At 41.5% G+C, this 22,074-nt stretch overlaps 1 protein-coding gene across 2 annotated transcripts; it reads right to left on the bottom strand.

Annotated features, from left to right (window-relative positions):
- Positions 1-4,137: 4,137 nt before the first annotated feature.
- On the bottom strand, positions 4,138-20,938 carry marchf4b (membrane associated ring-CH-type finger 4b). Of its 2 annotated transcripts, XM_061792133.1 has the most exons (5): positions 20,636-20,938; positions 19,807-20,417; positions 10,071-10,226; positions 8,837-9,029; positions 4,138-4,703 (listed from the first exon to the last, which is right to left on the bottom strand). In XM_061792133.1, exons 2-5 carry the CDS (start codon positions 20,176-20,178, stop codon positions 4,285-4,287), a joined length of 1,140 nt encoding a protein of 379 aa, XP_061648117.1. In that variant the 5' UTR covers positions 20,179-20,417; positions 20,636-20,938; the 3' UTR covers positions 4,138-4,284. The 2 variants fall into 2 exon arrangements, with proteins under 2 accessions (XP_061648117.1, XP_061648118.1); XM_061792134.1 differs by lacking the exon at positions 20,636-20,938 and having other exon boundaries at positions 19,807-20,628.
- Positions 20,939-22,074: the final 1,136 nt, after the last annotated feature.

The following is a 22,074-nucleotide window of genomic DNA, read 5'->3' as shown; positions in this document are numbered from 1 at the left end:
TTGATTTGTTGAAGCTGTGCTCTTATGACTACATAGAACTAGAATGTCACTCAATAGAGCGCATAGTTCACCAAGGACTCTCAAAAAGTGGAAAAACTCACATTTGTGTTTGTTAGTTAGTGGGCTACTTCTTGGTTGATGTAGCATGGATGACAAACAGATTGGAGGTGCCGTCATGATTCTAAGAGACAGACTCAAATGACAGACTTCTTTTTACACTTGTATGACAGTTAATAATGTCAATGTGCTACTTGAAACATTGACAGTGCTGTTAATAAAGGTTTTATTATGGTGACAATTTGACTTTGGAGCGTATCAACTTGGAATTCAATTATTTTCTTTGGAAAACAATTACCGCTTTTCCCCTCTTGCATACTTTTAATAAATAATGAAGCAAAAGCAAGATTTTGCTATGGGAACATTATGTTGACAGTTTACGAGGAGTGCATTGCTTCCTGCGTTGGTTATTTCCCTGACGCTGCTTTCATCGTGGCGTGTACGCCCATAGTTTAAAATGTGTGAGGAGAAGCGAGGCGGGCAGATTGGCGATGAACTCTCGACAACCTCGTTGCGGCTCCTCGCTGGATGGTGCGTCAATAATTCAGCAGTCAAATCGCGCTACGCTACCTGATTCTATGAATATACTGGACTCCTGGCATCAGCTTGTCAGATAGAAAGAAGTAATGGGGGAAAAAAAAAAAGGGATCCACAGGAGAGTGCTGTAATTAGGGGGAATAGTGAAATTGATTTTTTTCCCATCATGCAGATAATTTAAAGTATTCACACAGTTACCCATTGATCTGTCAGTATTAGATTGAATTCTTAAATATAAAAGATTACAGTGTTAGCTTGTTGAATGATGATGTGGCTCTGATCCCTCCACCCAAGAAGTTTTATTTATATCAGTTTAGTAAGATTGTTTGTGTGCTGTGCAGCCACTTTGCGCAGGTGTGTGGCATAAGTCTTTTTTTGTACACAACCGAAATTTTCTCTATGCTTCCATTGGGTAGTTTTATACAAAAATAAACGAAGTCACTCAATTGGGACACTGAGAAAAGTTCTATAGGTCACTTGGAGTTCAGTACTTACTGAATGTGTATTTTATTTCCGAGATGTTTCCTTATTTTGTTAATTTATCACAGTAATTAGTGTGCTAATCAAAATGTATGACTTGAAGTCCCAGCTCTAATAATAATGAATATTAAAGTATCCTAATCTAATTTGAAGACAATCTTTCAGGGTCAGAAATTGCAGTCTGGCCATTTATCATAGCACATGAAAAAAAAAAATCCCATTTAATATGTTCAAATGCTGTACTGTGTGTCTCTATAGCATTATTGGAATTTGAATGAAACATTACCTTGATTCAGCTGTTAATATCTCAAGATTGTAGCTGTTGATTTCACAGGGGATCCCTTTGAATCCACCATTAGCATTGTTGTTTGAATGGTATGCCGTTTTGCCATAGTAAAATAGTATAACATGGATGCAGTGAGGATTAGAACCAAAAATACAAACCGAATTTCCACAAAACCCATTCAATTTTGGTGAGGATCTGGATAGAGGTGGGAATACTGTGCATATCAAATGTCTACAAACTCCTGTTCAAATTCCTGTTTTTTGGTGATATAAAAGGATGAGACCGAGATGAATTATATTCAAAACATGTTCCACCTTTTGATGTGACCGATAATCTGTACAAATCAATTGATTTATAAAAAAAATATATATATTTTCAAGCGAGGAAGTAAAATTAAACATCCCATATAATTGTGGTTACACAAGTGCGCATGCTCTCTTGTAGCTAGTATGCGGCTGTGTTCAGAAACGAGTCACATTCAAACTCATGGGAAAAGGGGAATTCTAAAGGTATTTTGCAAATACTCCTTCCACGTTGTCTCAGGCCCAAGAGGAAATGGGGAAAATGTGTTATGGTCTGATGAAACCAAGGTTGAACCTTTTGACCATTTTTCAAAAAGATAAGATAAAGAGAAGATAAACAACATTGCTCATGACCGAAAGCACGTACCGACTGTGAAGCATGGTGGTTTCAGTATCGTGCTTCTCTTCAGTTGGACCGGGACCTTAGACAAGGTTTAAGGAATTAGGAACCCTTCCTAATAGAATGTGTAGACTTTTTATATCCACTTGATACTGTGTTTTCGCTGTTTGAGTCAGTAATCCACTCCAGAGAATCATAACTGCACCTCCCGTATGTTTTTCATCCTCCCTGAAGTAGGAAGTAGTCTACCAACTAAGAAGTTACAACTTTTGCCCCCTTTTGACATTTGCATTGAAACTAGAAATTAGTATTTCTTGGTTTGTTTGCTAGTTTTAGAATATTGTACCAGGGAAGTAGTGAGGTTGGGTTATTTGTGTCCCCAACTTTAGTACAATGACCAGCAGCAGACACTTTCTTCAAACTGACATTCTGGGGACATGAAACAAGAGCAATGAAAAAGCATATTTGAATGAGAGAGGCTGCGAGATCAATGGCGGTTTGAGCCAAACGTGAGCCATGAATACTGTACGGGGGCAATAGACTGCAAGTGACACCCGTACTTTGGCGCATTCACTGTCCCTCCACTCCCACCCCCTTCTCGTGCATACTGGGAAATGTTCCCGTTTTTAGAAGAGGTGTCAAATGTGTGCAAAGGAAATGCTAAAATGTTTGTTATTGTGCTTGTTGTGTGCTCTGGTATACAGCACAATTGAAACTCATCTGGCTCCTTTCGATGTGGATGACCAAGCTTCATACCGTTTTGTGTTCAGAACCACCACACAAGTTTTCACCAGGGTGCACGCACAAATTGGAGTGTTTTTGCACATGTTTAAGCCCCCAAATGTTGATGTCAAAGTCCCTACTAGGAGTTTGTCAAAGTATGAGTTTGGAAATTACGGTTTAAAAAGGAAATGGCCGACTTCCTGTTCAATTTCTGGCATGGCTCCTTGAGAATTTCTCATGAGTCCTGTTATGACAGACGGGTCCACCCAATTCATGTTGATCAATGAAATTGGTGCCGAGGGCTCATGTCATATCCAGTAGATGGCAGTGCTTATTCCACCAATATGTGTTTATAATGAATACAGATCATGATTCCCATGCAAAATTGTCTTTACATCAACTTTTTTTTTTTTTTGCTGTTTTGGGAGTATTTTCTCATTATGCATGTCTGACATCCTCTGCCATCAGCCCTAAGTTTGTCAATTGTGCCTGAAATAGGACACTTTTTAATGTTCTACAGATGAGTTGATTGAGCAAGTAGTTGGGCAAATGTTTGAAGTGAGAAGGAACATATATCCAAGCTATAATGTTGCTGCACCTGCAGAAAAAAACAAAATATCATTAAAAGATACTGTAGTGTGTAGTCTACTTTGTCAAAATTAGTTTTTATTTTTTTAGTACAGGTGGTCTTCAGCCGTAGCTCCGATCCTTCCTTCTGGCGATGATGTAACCCAAATTTGTACAGAAGTCAGTACAAGCCGTATATCATTAATCTACGCTAATGGAGTAGTAAAGTCCTAATTACTGTAGATATTGGAATGTGTAATTGCTGTCTACTCTGTTTTTATGGGGTGACTGCCCTTTTAGAAGCCTTCTAATGTTTTCAGTGACATTACAACCAGCATTTCGTCTGTCTTTATTGGAGGCTGCAACAGTGCATAGTTGCAGAATAAATATTAACGTTTTGGAATTTTCATAATATTGTTTGGAGTTCGATTGTTCTCAAATTAAACATGTCCACTGGTGTAGTGTAATATCAATTGATATATAAAACCTTCCAGAAAGTCACAATACATTTGTTCAACAGTACACATCCAGCTTGCTTACTGAATCATGTTGCTAAGCAAAGGTCCACCATGAGCTCATAAAATGCTAACATTAGCCAAAAATGTCCACCCTGTCATTGTCCACCCTAATTTATTTTGATGTTTGCATGTATAGCCGCCTTCCAGTTGATTAAAAAAAAAAGTGTTGGGAGCTTGACCAATATGCAATTCTAACAGCATAACATTTCCACTTCTAGGCTAAGAAATCGAGAACAATCTAATGAAAAACATTAAGTACGGTGTTAAAGGTCGTATGTCTGTATTATGCATTATGAATCCCCAAAAGAACAATTTTCCAGGCAGCTCTGCAAATTAACCAATTTATATTTTTATTCAATCCATGGAAGGACAGTGATGATGCAAACAAGAAGTCAGTTCAGTCCAGTGCAGTTCAGCTGCTTCACGAGCATTACTCCGCCCCACCACATGAGAGATAAGGCCTCATCTGACTTCTCAGACTGTAGTGACTCTCATGACCAGCTCTCGCGTGTTACCGCTGCTTTGGCTGCGGGGCTCCGACGGCCTCAGGTGGCTGAGCAGGTGCAGGAGGTTGTAGGGGCAATGCGGGTCGGCCACCGCGCCGCCGTCAGCGTTCCCGTCCGCCCCCGGTCCTCCGGCGGCCGCCGCCACCACGGTGGTGGAAGTGGAGCCGGCGGCTGTGGAGGCGACCACCATCAGCGAGGAGGTGGAGGGGGACACCCCGAGCCCAGCTTGGTAAGCTTGGCCGGGCTGATGAGTCCTGTCCACTGCGACGTCTTTCATGTCAATGTTGTCCATGGACTTGTCATAGTTGAGGACCTTCCACTGCTGGTTGACAGCCTGCCAGCGGTGGAAGATGCGGAACACGGAAGGCCCCTCGTGGACAATCAGCGCTGGGGAGGGCATCAATTAAAAAGCGCAACATTCATTAGGTTCTGGTATAGTTTAGCACAAACAAGGATTAATTTGACCCAGAAAAACTGTCAATATAGTATTTTCTTTTGTTTTAAATTCAGGTTAGCAAAAGTAAAATGTTTGTTTTCGGGTGTTGTTCAATAATCTCTTGGCGCAGTTTGAAATTACTTATTGATTTTCTGTTCTATGAACTCACGTTGGAGAGAAGAAGAATCCATTTGGAACACAAGAAGCTTGGAGTGCACAGTCCATCTTAAATAAGCATCTTAACATGTATGCTACCACCAACAAAACTTTGTTCATCATAAAAATAAACCTGTCAGAACATTAGCTACCCATGCACAACCGATCTACAACCCCAATTCCAATGAAGTTGGGACGTTGTGTTAAACATAAATAAAAACAGAATACGGTGATTTGCAAATCATGTTCAACCTATATTTCATTGAATACACTACAAAGACAAGATATTTAATGTTCAAACTGATCAGCTTTATTGTTTTTAGCAAATAATCATTGAGGAAGTTGAGGAATGCTCATCAAACACCTGTTTGGAACATCCCACGGGTGAACAGGCTAATTGGGAACAGGTGGGTGTCATGATTGGGTATAAAAGGAGCTTCCCTGAATTCACAAGCAAAATGAGGTTCACCTCTTTGTGAACAAGTGCGTGAGAAAATAGTCGAACAGTTTAAGGACAATGTTCCTCAACGTACAATTGCAAGGAATTTAGGGATTTCATCATCTACGGTGCATGATATCATCAAAAGGTTGAGAGAATCTGGAGAAATCACTTTATGTAAGCGGCAAGGCTGAAAACCAACATTGAATGCCCGTGACCTTCGATCCCTCACTGCATCAAAAACCGACATCAATGTGTAAAGGATGTCACCACATGGGCTCAGGAACACTTCAGAAAACCAATGTCCGTAAATACTGTTCGACGCTACATCCGTAACTGCAACTTGAAACTCTACTATGCAAAGCAAAAGCCATTTATCAACAACACCCAGAAACGCCGCCGGCTTCTCTGGGCCCGAGCTCATCTAAGATGGATTGATGCAAAGTGGAAAATTGTTCTGTGGTCCGACGAGTCCACATTTCAAATTGTTTTGGGAAATTGTGGACGTCGTGTCCTCCGGGCCAAAGAAGCAAAGAACCATCCGGACTGTTGTGGACGCAAAGTTCAAAAGCCAGCATCTGTGATGGTATGGGGCTGTGTTAGTGCCAATGGCATGGGTAACTTACACATCTGTGAAGGCACCATTAATGCTGAAAGGTACATACAGGTTTTGGAGAAGCATATGCTGCCATCCAAGCAACGTCTTTTTCATGGACACCCTGCTTATTTCAGCAAGACAATGCCAAACCACATTCTGCACGTGTCACAACAGCGTGGCTTCGTAGTATAAGAGTGCGGGTACTAGACTGGCCTGCCTGCAGTCTCCCATTGAAAATGTGTGGCGCATTATGAAGCGTAAAATATGACAACGGAGACCCCGGAATCTTGAACAGCTGAAGCTGTACATCAAGCAAGAATGGGAAATAATTCCACCTACAAAGCTTCAACAATTAGTGTCCTCAGTTCCCAAACCTTTATTGAATGTTCTTAAAAGAAAAGGTGATGTAACACGGTGGCAAACATGACCCTGTCCCAGCTTTTTTGGAACTTGTTGCAGCCATAAAATTTAAAAAAAGTTAATGATTATTTGCTAAAAACGATACAGTTAATCAGTTTGAACATTAAATATCTTGTCTTTGTAGTGTATTCAATGAAATATAGGTTGAACATGATTTGCAAATCATAGTATTCTGTTTTTATTTATGTTTAACACAACATCCCAACTTCATTGGAATTGGGGTTGTAGTTTATTGGAAAGGTTCTGGATTTACAAAACTTGAAACCTTAATGAACGCAAAACCAATGTTTGTTTGTTTGGCCATGAATATGCTACAGCTGGCTAGTCAGTGGTTCATGAACAATGACAGGTACATACCATTTTTCTTTTATCCTGGGGCGGGTAAATTCCTCTAAAGTGGGGTGCACGCTTACCAATTAGTAATATAAAGTATTTTGTTTAACGTCACAATCGCAAAGTCCGTGGCTTGCCCCAACCGACCACACCTATAAGGATTTGTAAGCAAGTGTAAATATTGAACAGGTTTAACATTTCCGATTGTGGGCCTGACTGTTTTCAAAGCAGATTGCCGCAGGAATAAAAAAAAAAAAAACCATCAATGAACCTAATAAGCATGTTTTTGAAATGTAGGTGAAAGTTAGAGTACCCAGAGAAAACCCACACAAGCACATGGACAGCATACAAACTCCACACAGCAAGGTCAGTGCTTAGATTCAAACCCAGAACCTTTTGACTGTGAGGCAGGAGAGCTAACCACTAGCGGACTATGCTGAATGCGCTGATGAAAGATACATTTCACAAACCACATTTTCATCAAGGTTTTAACCCAAGTCCTTTTCACTACCCCTCAAGTTTCATGAAAGACAGTTATGTATTTTAAAATGATAATTATAATAAAAAGCAACAGTGATTAAAAAACAAAAACGATAATAAACTGTTAAATTAACAGTAATCTGACCGTATCAATTAAAAGTGAGTATTATCTTTATTTATTAAACTGCTCTTGTATTGAAAGTCATTCGATATGCATATTTATTGAATGTAATAATAGTACCGCGTATATATATTTTTTAATATCCTCTGAAATTAACTCAAACTGCAGCGATCACCTCTATTTTCACATTGTTTAGTGATAGACAAGCAATGATGTCGCCGTCTTTTTAACACGCCCACGCTCACTTGAAATGAAAGTCTGCCAGATGACAACTTCATCTCTTAAACGACTCTGCCGTCAATTCTGACCACAGTGGCGATAATCAAGACTCCCCTCCTCCTCATCCTGCTTATTCCTGCAGTGACACTCAAAAGAGTTTTCCTCATGCCGGATGCAATCCCACCATCCTTCTCGCAGCAGGACGTGGAGCTTAAAAGGGATGATGCTACAAATGTCACTTTCATCATCACATGCAGAAGATACTCAAACCCCACCACCCCGTGCGTCCTTCAGCAAAGGACTCTCCAAAGTGTCACTTACTTAGAAATCTATTCAAATGTATGCCATGAAACCTACTTCAAAGATGAGCATGTTCATGTTCTATGGATCAAACAATCTGTAACTCAGTATTGCAATAGGAATAGTAACACATTTCATTGACCTCATCCATCACAATGTGTGTTTAAACAGACATTATGACCGGTTGCACAATCCAGTGATATCTAATACAAGAACTATACGGAAAATTGTGCCTTTACAAAGATAATGCTCAGGAAATAATTCAAGATTGTCTATTATTGTGACGTTTGCAGGGGTGTTAAGCTGCACTGCATTTTACAATGAGAGATGTTTCTCACTCACATTCACACTTGTGGACAAAGTCTTCAGTGACTCTAACGTGCATGTTTTAGGGATGTGTGCGGAAGTCGGAATACCTGCAGAAAACCCCCACAAGCACGGGAAAAACATGTGAAATTCCATACAGGAGGGCCTGAGCCGAGATTCGAACTCGGGACCTGGCAACCGTGGGGCAGACGAGCGACGCAGTATTAGACTAATTAGGGTGGTGACTTTGGGCGAGATGTGGAGTAACCCTGTACTGGTCAGCCAATCATTAACTTGAAAACATATTTGTATTTATTTTTTTATTTTTTTTCAAAATTGCGATTGACTATAAGAAAGAACCTAAATGTTTCATTTGATTTGAATCCCGGACTGACAAGCGAAAATCTGCAAGTAATTGACGTCCACCCAAAAAGTGCAATTGCAAAACATGAACATGACAAAACAATAATTAAACATTCATTGGTCGTTTAGAATTCTATCGATTATGTGGAACTGATTGATAATTACCCAACCACTTTGTAAAGAAGGCCATCAGCTGTAGAAATGTAACACTGGCATGGTAACAGGAGTCCGCAACCTCCAGAGAGGGAATTTCCACACCCCCTCAAAAATGTTCCTAACATGACTTATTCAGCGCCGCTGACATTTGATTTGTTTGGTTTTCCTAAAAATCCATCAGTGTCCGGCTTACCTATGCAAACGACATCCATGAAGCCATACATGCCGTAGCAGATCTGGAAGAGCAGGTCTTGGCGCTGCCAGCGCGCTGACGGGCTGAACGAGGACCACACCAGCCAGGAGATGCTGGCCATCAGGAAGAGAGAGCCCAGGATGGCTGCCGCGATCTGCACTTTCTCGATTACTGTGAGCGAGATGGCCTGCCACTGCCAGACCAAACACACACACACTTTAGGTCAGTAATTAATGATTTGTGACATTCAAGTTCATGTATACAGGTACATATCGTTGCCATTAGAATACAGTATTGTGGAAACGAATTTATTTCAGTAGTTCAGTTCAAAAAGTCAAACGTGTCTATTGTATAGAGTCACTAGATAGAGGGAAATATTTCCTCGTTTTGATTATAGCTTACAGCGAAAGCAAACCCTAAATTCCCCATCTTGGGAAATTTGAATATCACATGAAAAACAATCCAAATTATTTGTGATATAAAAGTTAGATAGGAATTGGCCTTCTGAAAAGTAATTTCCTGTGTTGAATGAATTTATTATACAAATCCAGTCCTTCCACTCCATCCATAAAATGTTTAAATTCTACTAAAAGTACAAGCAGCACGTAGCACTAGTGGTTAGCATGTCTGCTTTCACAATCCGGACAATGTACAAGGTGATTTAAATGAGGTGGAACATCCATTGGCACCTATCCCACCATTTGAGGAAATACAAGAATATTTTGGGATTTTTTTTTTTTTTTTTTTGCAAGAACATCTCAACAGTTTGGATACTATGAGATTGCTGGAAAACCTCTCCCCATCCTCTGAACTACTGTATGTAGTGATGTATTACTAGTCCTTGGTTCAAATTGTTCTCACAGCAATCAACGCACAATCTCTGAGGGGAATTGCCAGTCCTAGTGTGCACATCACTTTGAGCAAGTGCCTGGAAATTGAATACATGATGTAAATAGACTGCAATCCCACCAAAGCACTTTATATTGCGAGTTATTCACCCATTTTACCTCCCACTCATGTGGCAAGAGTTGCAGTATAAGGTACTTTGAGTTCTGCATTATGCTCACAAATGCTTCTTTCGTGGAGACGGTAGCAGTCTGGGAAGGAAAAATCTGTCATCCTTTTTAAGTGTAAATTGAATCTGTCCAACACTGTCAGCATTTAGGGCAACTCGGCAGATCTCGACAAACACCCACTTATGAGTCTAAGATTTGAGACCGATCCACGTCGTCACCTGCAGTGGGTTCTTTGTGCTTATGGCGATGACCTGGTACTTGTAATAGCAGAGCTCACAGGCCCAGGAACCCCGCTCGCTGATCCACTTGATGAGGCAGGGTTGGTGGGTGCAGCGGACCGAGCCACTGCAGCGACACGGGCTCAGGAGCTCCCCCTGCATTTAAAAAAAAAAAAATGAAAAAAAGAAATAACTTGGCGCCTCTAATGGAATTGGCAGTGATTTATTGAAATGGTACACACATCTTTAACATCTTTACCAATCATTAAAATGTGAGAAAGCTCTCACATGATGATGAGAAATCGTGTGATTACTGTGTCTTTAAGCTTGTTTATTAAACAGCTTTTTAAATTTGCAACGTTTTTTTTTTTTTTTTTATAAATAGATATCTTTGTTTTAAAAGCCTAACAAAGGCTCAGCCGCATGTCTTATAAACTTAAACAAATAAAGAGCTTGCTAAAGTTTTCTACAGTTACATAGTTTTCCAAAATGTCAGTATAAGTGTAATGTTAATCTTTGTTTTAATTCAAACAAAAACAAAAAGTGCAGGGAGTTCCCAGGGTCATTAGTTAGCATTTCTTATAAAGTAAACAGAAAATATAAGTAAGTAAATGAAAAAAAATAGTACCCTGAAGTTTACCCAGTTTAAAATTGATCTCTTATCAGCTGTCGGATTTATAAAAAAAGCAATATTACACAGGGTTTGGCCTGAGCACACAACAGCAAATTGGTAGTTTTTCACCAAATAACAGAGGATAGGTTCCAGAATAAAAAAACCTGTAGACAAATCATTCAGTCACATTTACGCCTATGGACAATTTGGAGTCTTCCATGAACCTAACATGCATGTTTTTGGGAAGTGGTAGGAAGCCTGAGAAATCCCAGATTCGAACCCAGAACTGTAGAGCAGATATGCTAACCACTTTCAACTGTGCTGCCAGATTATAAAATGACAAATGAAAATAAGTCTGCACAACTTTAGTGTGAGGTGGAGTAGAAAAAGGCCGGTCCACAGATGGTCCGAGTGGGCGTGTATTGGCAGGGCCATCAGAACACTTGTGACGTGTACAGCGGGACTCGACACGCTCACTGTGACTGTCCCCATCGCCACCAAAAGCTGAAAAGCCAGGCTGGAGAGCGACCGGGAGCATCTGATAACAAACGTGGCATTCCAGCCCACATGCGCAGGGAGTGACAACTCAATGTCCTTTTGTTGATCACACAGGAGAAAAAAAAAACTGAACAATGTGGCCGTCTGTGTTCAGATGATGCAGATTTTGCATTGTTTTGTTTGGCATTAGCACCAAAAAAAAACCCTCAGTGCAATGCGTTTTCTCACCAGATGTAAATAATGGCATGATGCTAAATTAGCACTACCTTCTGGCATTACCCAAAGGACTGGCATCGCTCCAAGTGCCCTCCATTAACTTTAGGAGAAGGGAAATTGTAGCATAATAAACTCTGCAACAGAATGTGAATGATTCAAATAAAATAAGTGGGGCAACTGCACTCAGGCCACAAGCATTTATTTTTATGAGTGCCAGCGATGCGGCAGACATCCGGAAAAACAGGCAAATAAAATTGTTTTAATATGGTCTTATTCAATTTCAAGGGAGGATAGGTGGTATAGGTCACTCAGTCGCGGTATAGAGGATTATCAATTAAGGTCAAGTGCCTTTTACTTTAATAGCAACATTCAGACTTTGCAGGAGCACTCCAAATTCAGATTGCGAGGGCATCTCTTGTGCACAGACTGCTTCAGATCAGTTCACAGATTTTCAGTTGGATTTAGGTCTGGGCTCTGGCTGGGGTGTAGATTTTCTCATTGTGAAGACATTCTTTTGTTTGTACAGGTTAAAGTACATTGTACGAATGTCGTAATCAACAAGTATAAAGTTGTCTCCCTCAAATTTGTTCATTTGCAACTTTTACTATTTACTCATTTAAACTTGCAACATTATTCTTGTCATATTGCAATGCCGCCGCCCCAATACAAAATGAAACTTTATTGTAGCATTACCATTTTTTTTTTTTTTTAATTCAAGGCCCAGGGGCCAAATCTGGCCTGCCTACATCATCACCAAAGCAAATCATGTGGCTTCTGGTTTCAAAAATAGATATTAATCAATTTGTTGTGTGCACGTGTGAGGCAATTTTACATTTGTATTGTTTCACAGTCATAACGGCCCTCTGAGGGAAACCCTAACCACAGCGTGGCCCATGACAGAAATAAGTTTGACTCCCCTGGCTTAGACGACGAAACGAAGACAAGTGGTGGTCGATCAATAGCCTCTTTATTGTGAAACTGAACAGTTTATGTCGACCAAAAAAAAAAAAAAAAAAATCATATTAGCGTTTCTCTCATCTGTCAGCCTTCATCCTGCAGACACTCCCTGACTCACTCATCTAATCGAAAATCACAGAAAACCTTCATGGTCTCATAGACAGTCGGCTGAAACTCTTGCAAAAAATGTACTTAATAAAAATGCAGGTTTGCTACAATATCTTATTGCAAAGCATTCCCTCCTGTATATACTGTAATTTTTGTTGTATGCTATTATAATATACTGTAGCGAGTAGCAACCTTGCGTTTGTGTTTCGTGAATTGGTGTTAGTTTTACAATTTCCGACTGTCTGCGAGGCAATGAAGGTGTCTGAATGTGAACGGATGAGCGATTGTCTGAGTGAGTCGGGGGAAAGCGAGCGCGTTGACAACTAGAAAGAAATATAAATTCCATCAATGATTTGTCAAAATTGATTGGATTATCATCACATTTGCGTCAACTACAAAAAAAATCCAGTTATTCAATCCCTAATACACAGGCTGCTAACCCATAATGTTTGACAGTAACATAATGAACTAAACACAAAATGAGTGGGAACTCTTTTGCAGCACATTGAGATGGTCAGATATGTTAAGGGAGCCAAATAGGCAATATTATGCAGAGTCTGCTTTGCATTTCAGTAGTGTCTCGAGTGATGATTACTTGAGGAATAAATTGGAGCGTTTTAAGTGAGTCGAGACACGAGGAAGCCCACTTCCCAGGAGATTAATTTAAGAGGTTTGACGGGGGGGGGGGGGGGGGGAATCTATTGGCGTTCAAATGAGCTCCGTTATGTCTGAGAGAAAATGGGGGAGGGAGGCCTGGATCAAGATGAGCTCTTATGTTTTTGAATTTGCTTTTCCCCTGGGCCATTTCCAACAAAATGGCAGAGCGTCTGTCCTTCCTAAGATGCAGGAAGCATCACACCGAGCCATATAGGAAGAATGACACTAACTCGTTCCCCTCGAGGCTTCTTATTGTGCTGCAGACAAGTCCAAGTGCATTAGCTATGTTGCCATTTAGTAAGCAAAGCGAGGATTCTGAGGTGAAAACAAGATACAAGCAGTGGCTCCAAAATGGCACTTTTACATCCCCCTGCAGGACTACTGCATTCATATTCTATAAAATTGCACATCATTTGCCAAAGACCTGGCTATTTCCCAGCAATTATAGCAGGGATAGAGCTGAATAAGACTTTGAGGGCAGTGGGGTGTGGAAACGAGTGCAGGCAATTCGGAGTAACCCCGAGCTAAATTACTGATGGTGTCGTGATGGGACGAGAGCAGCTGCCACACTGGTTAACAAACTCTATGATCCATTAAAGTTATTAGGACAAAATGAAAGGAGAGCTTGTTACTTGTGCAGCATGTAAAGCAGCCTTCATTTTAGCTCTTCGGTCATAAAAGGTTCAGAAAATTATGCTCTAAAGTTGTACTTTGCATTTTCTTTAGGTTTTTTTTTTTTTTTTTTTTTTTTTTATGTTGATGGAAAAGTGCAGAGCTGGTAACTACAGAACCGGAAAGATCCGGATGTCTACTTTACATCTTTAATCATTTACTGTCCATCCATCCATCCATTTTCCAAACCACTTATCCTCGCTATAGAGTCGCGGGCGTGCAGGAGCCTATCCCAGCTGACTGTGGGCGAGAGGAGGGGCACACCCTAAAATGGTCGCCAGGCAATCGCAGGGCACACACACAGACGAACAACCATTCGCACTCACATTCACACCTACTGGCAATTTAGAGTCTTCAATTAACCTACCGTGCATGTTTTTGGGATGTGGGAGAAAACCCACGCAGGCACGGGGAGAGCATGCAAACTATACACAGGCGGGGCCGGGATTTGAACCCCAGTCCTCAGAACTGTGACACAGAGGTACTAAGCAGTCTCCCACTGTTCCATCGTTCACTGACATGGACGTTTGTATTCGTCAACTGGAATCCAAACGTTTACTGTCACCGACGAATACATTTTTAAACCACTACAATGACTAACAGATCCCTAAAGATGTCGGCGTTGCGTCGTTTTGAATTTGAGATCAGCACAGCTGTTGTGGAGAAGATACAAATTCGGGGGTGAATCTCAAGTTTGTCACATCAATTATAAGGGAGAGAAATGCCAACACGGAAGTCGGACAAGTTTAGGCACCTAACACCAGTACACGCATACAATGGCATAAAGGGTATGTGTCGCAGTAGGTAGAGGAAAGTAAGTTGCGATCGCGAGAAAAGATGACGCAGTTCATTGAGTGAATGAGGAATGCCATGTAAAAAAGCCACTGACGTTCAGCTTGAGCCATACACACATTTCTTCATTGTATAGCTGTAAACAAATTATTTTGTCATCGTGAGTCCTTTCTCTGTCTTGTTTTTGTTGTTTAATACTTTGAGGTGTCACAAAAGCAAAAAATTATTAGCATCCAATTCACTTTCCTGTTTGACATTTTCATAAAACCCTTGTTTTCTCTGCAGAAACTGCTGTTTTTGGTTTAACCGACCCATGTTCTACTGCTGAATACTAGAGAACAGAAAAAACTAGACAAACTTTTGGTGGTGTAAAAAGAAGAGTCTACTCTTTGTTTTGGTAGGTCTGGTGTTTATATTGTCATAGAACACAATATGCTGTGGGTCTTGAAAGATGAGTCAAAATACTGGAAATGGCAGAATGGGGAACTCTGCTTTGAAATGGATCATTATTTAAGTACTGTACTTCCCCCCCCCCCTGTTGTCAAGTGCAGTGTTAATGTTCAAACTGCATAATGTTACAGCGGCTTACAATAATATTAAATTATTATTAAAATACCATTGAACACTTACCCCTACTATGCTACTGTTTTACAATAATGCCGGCCATTATGGTGGTACTTGGTGAGCTAAGTAGCATTTGTTTTAGGTGGTACTTGGTGTAAAAAGAGAGAACCACTGTGTTAAGATGTTAAAAATCAGTACTTGTGTAGCCTACTTGAGACACATGCTGTCAGGGCCGCATGTAAAAGTACATTCAAGTTATGGATGGAACGAAAGCCTTGAATTGTTTATTGTTAATTTAACTCGCACAGGCCATGTTTGGTTTGACGAGGAAAGAATGAGGAAATTGTACCATGAACAAAAACAGTGTTGCGGCTGTGATCATTCCGCCTATCCAACCTGGCAGCGAGGCGGTCCCATTGTTGTGGGATTCTTATGTAACAACGATCATCCTTATTATCTCATTCTGTGCAAACAAGAGGGTTATATTCAGAATTACTCTCTTTGTATGTCGAGAGATTGTAACACAAAGAGAGAATTAGGTTGTAAAACATTTGATCTGGTTCGAAAGGACTGCAGGCGCCCGGTTTTTTCGCTCATGTATTTTTAGACACGGCGGCAAGGACGCTTGGATTCGCTCCCTCGTTTGTTTTAGCGGGACGGTGCTTGAAGGTTTGAAGGAGAGGAAGGACGAATTTCACAGCTCCCGTGTGAACACGGAGATACAAAATAATGAGGTTGAGAAGGGATAATGTCCACAAAACACCAGAATCTTTACAGCGTGGCATCGTATTTGAACACCCCCTTTCTTGCAGCAGAAAGATTGTACAGTGATGTGCCTCAAGGCCACCACTAGCTTTGCTGTTTTAGCAACCTTTTTCACAACAGTCATTTTGACACAGTAAAACCTTAAAGCATTCATTATACATTTTTTCACAATCTAAAACAGTTCCCAGGTGTTTCACTAACATGTCTTGAGATTGAATTTGCCCAAAATACCCCAAGGATTCAGAATTCTAACACGTGGTGTGATCTATTCCTATCTGGTGTTTGCATGGGCCACTTTCACAGACGTGTGACGTGCGCAGATCGATGTGAACGTCGAATGATTTCTCAAGATGGAGGTCAGTCGTCTATTTAGCACAGTAGTTGCCATTGTTTTTACACTTTAATTAAATCATTTATTTTATTTATTTATTTATTAAAGCTCTGATAGGAAGCTGCCGAGATGTTTACATGGAGCATTTTCATTTGGTTTTGGTTTCTAACCTGATTCTAATCAGAATACAAGGCTCCATGTGAACCAGGCTACTGTTGTGATTGTGTTCTGTCAATAGTCATTATAGCACTGCTCAAACCACCAATCTAAAGACTTTTGCAAAGCACTGAAGCATCTCTCACACAATTTATTTTTTATTTTTTTTTGTCTCGCAGCCCTGGGGATGGAAGTGTTGTTTGGAGAAGGATTGTCACATCAGATACGACCCGCTTCGGTCTACGTGACAACCTTAAAGGCGAAGGCAGGAGAAAGGAACGACTAACATCCCCGCCGGCTCTATCACTCAAAGGCAATGCGGACCTTCCACTTATCTCCCCTTTCAGAAACGTGCACGGTTCACACCTCAGCAGATCCATATCTGGGTTTGGCAGAGAGACAACACCCCAAACACGAGGCAGGCTGGCGAGGGACAAAGACTAGTGTTAAGAGATAAGATGGCGTTCAATCAAGCTTTGACGAGCCGCGACGTATAAAGGAGACGTCGATAACGTGGCGGGAGGAGGCCATGGGAAACGCGTTGGGTTCGTCGCTGCTCTGTATACACTGCAAAATGTGCTGACTGTGGAGAATTTGTGTGGGAAAGAGAAAAAAAAAAAAAAAAAAAAAGCACAAAGCAGCTTCTGGACCCTGTGTTAGTAATAATGAAAAAGTGGGAGCACAGAGGTGAAACGATGCACAGAGATGCGGAAAGAGTCATTAGCTAAGAGATTGTACGCCATTAAAAAGGCAATGACCATGAAATGATACAGTAAGTCACATGCTTTGCATAAAGGGACACATTAATTGCTTTCATTCACATTCTATACACTCATTACCACTCGGGGTTGAACCACTAAAGATTTTTGTTGTTCACTATTATGTGATTTAAGTCGAGTCAAAGGCGATTAATCAATTATGTCATTGACATTCTTTCAACACAATCCAGCAGTCCTTAACAAATGACAACAAATGATTAAAAATACAACTCACCATTATGCAGAATTAATTTGTAATTAGTTGGAGTCCTGCGCAAGTTTCTCTTCAACAAACCGGAGGATCTCATCTTATGTTCCATAACGTAACGTGCTGTAAGACAGCGGGCCCCCCAAAATTAAGCATTTACCTAATTCACTGTTTCTACGGTTGTACATCGCTCATCACAGTTCACTTTTTGCGCTCTCACTGTATCGCAGATTTTTTTATTGTACATATCTAATTTTAGCGGCACGGTGAACGACTGGTTAGTACGTCTGCCTCACAGTTCTGAGGAACGGGGTTCGTTGTGGTTCTTCGCAGGATTTTGCTGTGATCGTTTTTCTGCACAGACTATGTACTGCAGACTCGCATAGCAATAGGCATGAGCAAAGAGTGTGTAAAAGACAGAATTTCCAAAGTTTGGGATCATTTCACCCTTTAAAAATAGGAAAAAAAGTGTGATTTGTCTACTGCGAAGCAGAACTGGCTTACACAACTGCAAGTCTATGGTAAAGTAAACCTTGTTGGCTAATTTAATATAGCGCACCACTGCTAGTTGGAATGAATTGTAAACCCTCCACAGGTGGTCAAGAATAGACACAGCCGCTGGTGCACTTTCAATCGCTTTAGTGAACAAACGGCAACAAAATAAACACACAAAAGCACATTCATACTTTAGCTGCAAAGCCACAACTGATGCTCGCTCAGAGGCGCTTAACACGCAGACTAACTAACGGTTAGCGGCAGTTAACAGCCAACCAACAACAGCCAACTCTACACTCTCATTTGCTATCTCCTACAGCACTCATCAGGCCGGGCCCCGCCTTTTACCGAAGTTAGTGTCGTCAAGCCATATGAGGGTCGCGATGTTGGTGTGTGCTGTATCTTACTACTTCTATGATTAATAAAGTTCTCGTTAGCTCACAGTTGTCAATTTTAGACAAAACATTTTGCCGACAAAGCTGGACTTTCACAGTCCCGAGGTAGCACTGGTATAAATCTTTAAAGACTAGAGAAGATTGGATTCCCTCAAAAATGTCTTTTTTTCCTGTAATAGCAAGGCTTCCTTTATCCTCACGAATTTGACGAATTTGATCTTGTACAATTATGACTTCGTCCTCATAAATTTGACATCTTGGTTTGGTAAAATTACTTCATCTTGATAATGTTACAGCTGCTTTATTTCTTTCTTTCTTCCCTCAATAGCGAGTACAAGGCCATGTCTTTTCTTATGTTGCAGCATTAATAGCAGTCTTGCTCTGAGATTGGGTTCTCGCTAACAAGACCTTGGCAGTGCAGGCAAGTACCCTGTCTTATATTCATGTGTGATGTCCAGTGTAGAAGGAGTTCCCAATCACTCTACTGAGACACATAATGTGCTAAGAGAGATAATCAACGGAAAATAAAAGTACCGTAATGCCCTCCCGTGCCCTATGCCCTGAAAAATGGATGCTATATCATATTGCAACTTTCTACCTACACATCCTTACATCTTCCAGACACCAGAGCCCGAATCCAATCCTCGGCCAGAAGACAATGACCTACCTGACACAGCAAACAAGTTCTTATGTATTGGGGGAGGGGCTACTCATGCCTGTTCCCCGTTTTAGCAATATAACAATTAACCAAGCCCTGCCACATATGGCAAAAATCGGTACGTAATCGACTGCCCCCTCCCCCTTGAAAAGAGTTTAGAATTACCTTGAGATGCCACAAGATGGTAGCAAAAACTACTTTAGTCTACATGAAGCTCCTCAACTCACTTTTGTTTGTTTGCTACGACGATGGCGCCAAAGCAATACTATTCACTGTTTTTTCCGTGCAATAAAATATTGTACACAAAATACCATATTGCTGGTGTTGGGCCTAAACCTATGTCTAAATTTGGTTAATTTCATATTTGTTTCCAAAAATCAATTCTATTGGTCAGTCCCCATGTGGGTATGTTATTTTTATTTACAAATTATTGACCAATGTAAAGTGTTGAAAATGTACTGTTTTTTTTTCCCCCCGAAAAGTGATGGTTTTGGAGATGCAAGGTCTCTGCCTGACACAATGATATAATGCTAACCACTCACCTATTTGCTATGAGCAAAAAAACAGCTAATAGGTGGTGTTTTCAGTGAATAATAATAATAAAAAAATATGTGACTAGGTGTATTTGTGACTATGCGGGTTGACGATTAATTTGAGCTATAAGCTCGCTCAGGGAACGAATTAAAAGTATACCATTGAAATACTTTTTGTTCATTTTTTTTTTTATTTTGAGTTGGTGTGTGATGAAATGTTTCTACTGTGAAATATGTGTCTTGACTCAATAAAGGTTGAGAAACACTGCAGCATAGTACATATGTATAGGTTCTGTGCAGCTCTGTTTCTGAGTGAATGGTGCATCAAATGAAACGTGTGGAGAAGCTGCTTGCACTCACATGCTCAGGTCCCTGGAAGCAGATCCTGCACACGGGCGTCCTGAAGCCGCTTTCCGTGTAGCTGGTGAGGGAGAACCTCTCCTCCAGTTTGCCCTTCGAGCAGTCGTCTGAGGAGCTGCTGCATCCGCGCAGCGCCGCCGACAGCTCCGCGGCGTCCACCCAGCCCGGCACCGCCGGTCCTCGCTCGGCCCCGGCGGCTGCGGTGGCAGTTGCCGCGGGCGGGGTGCCTCGCTCGGCGACGCCCGGCTCGCGGCTGTCCGTGGCTTGTCCGCTCATAGGCGGCGGAGGCGCCGGCGGCCCGAGCAGGAGCAGCCTCAGGTCACCAAGCAGGACGCAGCAGCGGCTCTTCAGCATGCTCTGGCCGCGCAGCATCGGCCCTGCGGGTCCCTGTGTTGCCGGCCACCGAGTCACAGCAGCACCGCGGCGCAGGGGCGCACTGCGCGTCCCCTCATGTGGCGCTTGGATGGGCTGACCTGACGGGATATTTACGACCTAGTATTCCGATCGAACGTCTTTTACCGTCGGTCCGAGACCAAGTAAATCCAAAAGGCGGACAAATCCCTCGGATGTAAACAAGTGTCCGAAGCCATTGGGCGTAGTGAACGGAGGAGCTGGAGGAGGAAAGTCAAACGTTAGATTGATGGGGTTGTGCATTTGACTAATAAGGATGTGGCCCTTCGGTCACCGCTGTCTTCCTCTTCTCACGGCCTCATTTGCAAGCTTCAAACTACAATCTGCCTTTAATGTTAAAAAAAAATATATATAAAGAAATAAAACCTCACTGTAATCGCCTTAATGTAGAAGGAACATCGAGTCAGACGTGTCTTACCTGGCCAGCTACGCCGATTTCTTCACGATTTTTCTCATCCCGATCCTCACCCCCTACCCACCCTCTTTACACATGCTGTCAGCGTCGCCTCCGTGGGATGGGGAGGAAAATCCAACGCGGCCGGCGCAGGGTCTTGCCGTGGGGGGCGGGGGGGGAAACACACACACACACAAAAAAAGCATCCGGTGAATCTTGTGCTGTGCGAGCACTGGCTGTTTCTGGATATGCTGCCGAGCATGATGCAGCCTGGGACAGAGCCCAGACCAGACGCCCCACCACGTCATTCGCGTATACACCATACACACAAGCAGGGAAGACGCTATATACAGCACTCCATAGAAATAATCAAAGATGTCAGCTGTTTTCATGGGTAAAACAAATAAGTAACCTCAGTTTTCCTAGAGGTAAAAAAAAACAAACTCATGCAGTACTTGTTGTTCTAGACTCTTTGTCTTTGAGTCTTGGCCCACCACTAGTTTAGTTATTTTGTCAACTTTACATCATAAAAGAAGAAATAGTAGGAATTACATTCTCTCCAGACATGGTTGCCTGTCTGTTTGTCTGTCTATCCGGTTGTCTAGCTGCCAGTCTGTCTGTCCATCTATCTTTATGTCTGTCTACAGTGGTTATAAAAAGTCTACACACCCCTGTTCAAATGCCAGGTTTTTGTGATATAATAATGAGACCAAGATAAATCATTTCAATACACTTTGCACTGATAATGTGACATGTAACCTTTTCAAGAGGGAAAATAAAACTAACTAAGAAAATGTGGTTGCAAAAGTGTGCATACCCTCATAACTGGCTGTGACTGGCCACTCCAAAACTTTTTTTTTTTTCTTCTTCTTCCTTTAGCCATTCAGAAGTTGACTTTCTGGTGTGTTTTGAATCATTGTCTTGCTGCGGAAACCAAGTGAGCTTCAGTTTGAATTTACAAACTGAATTCAGAATTTTCAGGAAAGGAACAGAATTACTGGTTTCATCCAGCAAATCGTCCAGGTCCTGAAGTAACAAAGCAGCCCGAGACCATGTTTTTGCAAAAGTAAGACAAGACTATTCTTTCTGGTTAGCAGTGGGTTTTGCCCTGGAACTCTGCCATGGAAGCCATTTTCCCCCAGTCTCTTCCTTATTGTAACTTAACTAAGGAAAAGGAGGTCTGCAGTTCTTTTGATGTTGTCCTGGGTTCCTTTGTAACATCCTGGATGAGTCATCGCTGTGCTCTTGGAGTAATTTTTTATGACAGGCCACTCCTGGGAAGGTTCACCACTGTTCCATTTTTTAAATCTATTCGCGGATAATGACTCTGACCATCGTTTGCTGGAGTCCTAAAGCTTTGTAAATGGCTATGTAACCCCTTCCAGACTGATGGTGTCAAGTACTTTATTTCTCATCTGTTCTTGAATTTGAAAATATGAACTCAGCTTTCCAAAAAAATGTGA

Source organism: Phyllopteryx taeniolatus, chromosome 12 (genome assembly GCF_024500385.1).
Source record: "Phyllopteryx taeniolatus isolate TA_2022b chromosome 12, UOR_Ptae_1.2, whole genome shotgun sequence".
In the NCBI taxonomy this organism is placed as follows: domain Eukaryota; kingdom Metazoa; phylum Chordata; class Actinopteri; order Syngnathiformes; family Syngnathidae; genus Phyllopteryx; species Phyllopteryx taeniolatus.
Note: the sequence above shows the minus strand (reverse complement) of the source record. Positions and strands in the feature narration are given on the sequence as shown.

Excerpts from the sequence above, each read along its gene's own strand:
- marchf4b (XM_061792133.1), bottom strand. The coding sequence starts at position 20,178 with ATGCTGCGCGGCCAGAGCATGCTGAAGAGCCGCTGCTGCGTCCTGCTT. Across the intron at positions 10,227-19,806 it reads GCTTCCAGGGACCTGAGCAT|GGGGAGCTCCTGAGCCCGTG; the intron begins GTGAGTGCAAGC and ends TTTTAAATGCAG. Across the intron at positions 9,030-10,070 it reads GCACAAAGAACCCACTGCAG|TGGCAGGCCATCTCGCTCAC; the intron begins GTGACGACGTGG and ends TTGGTCTGGCAG.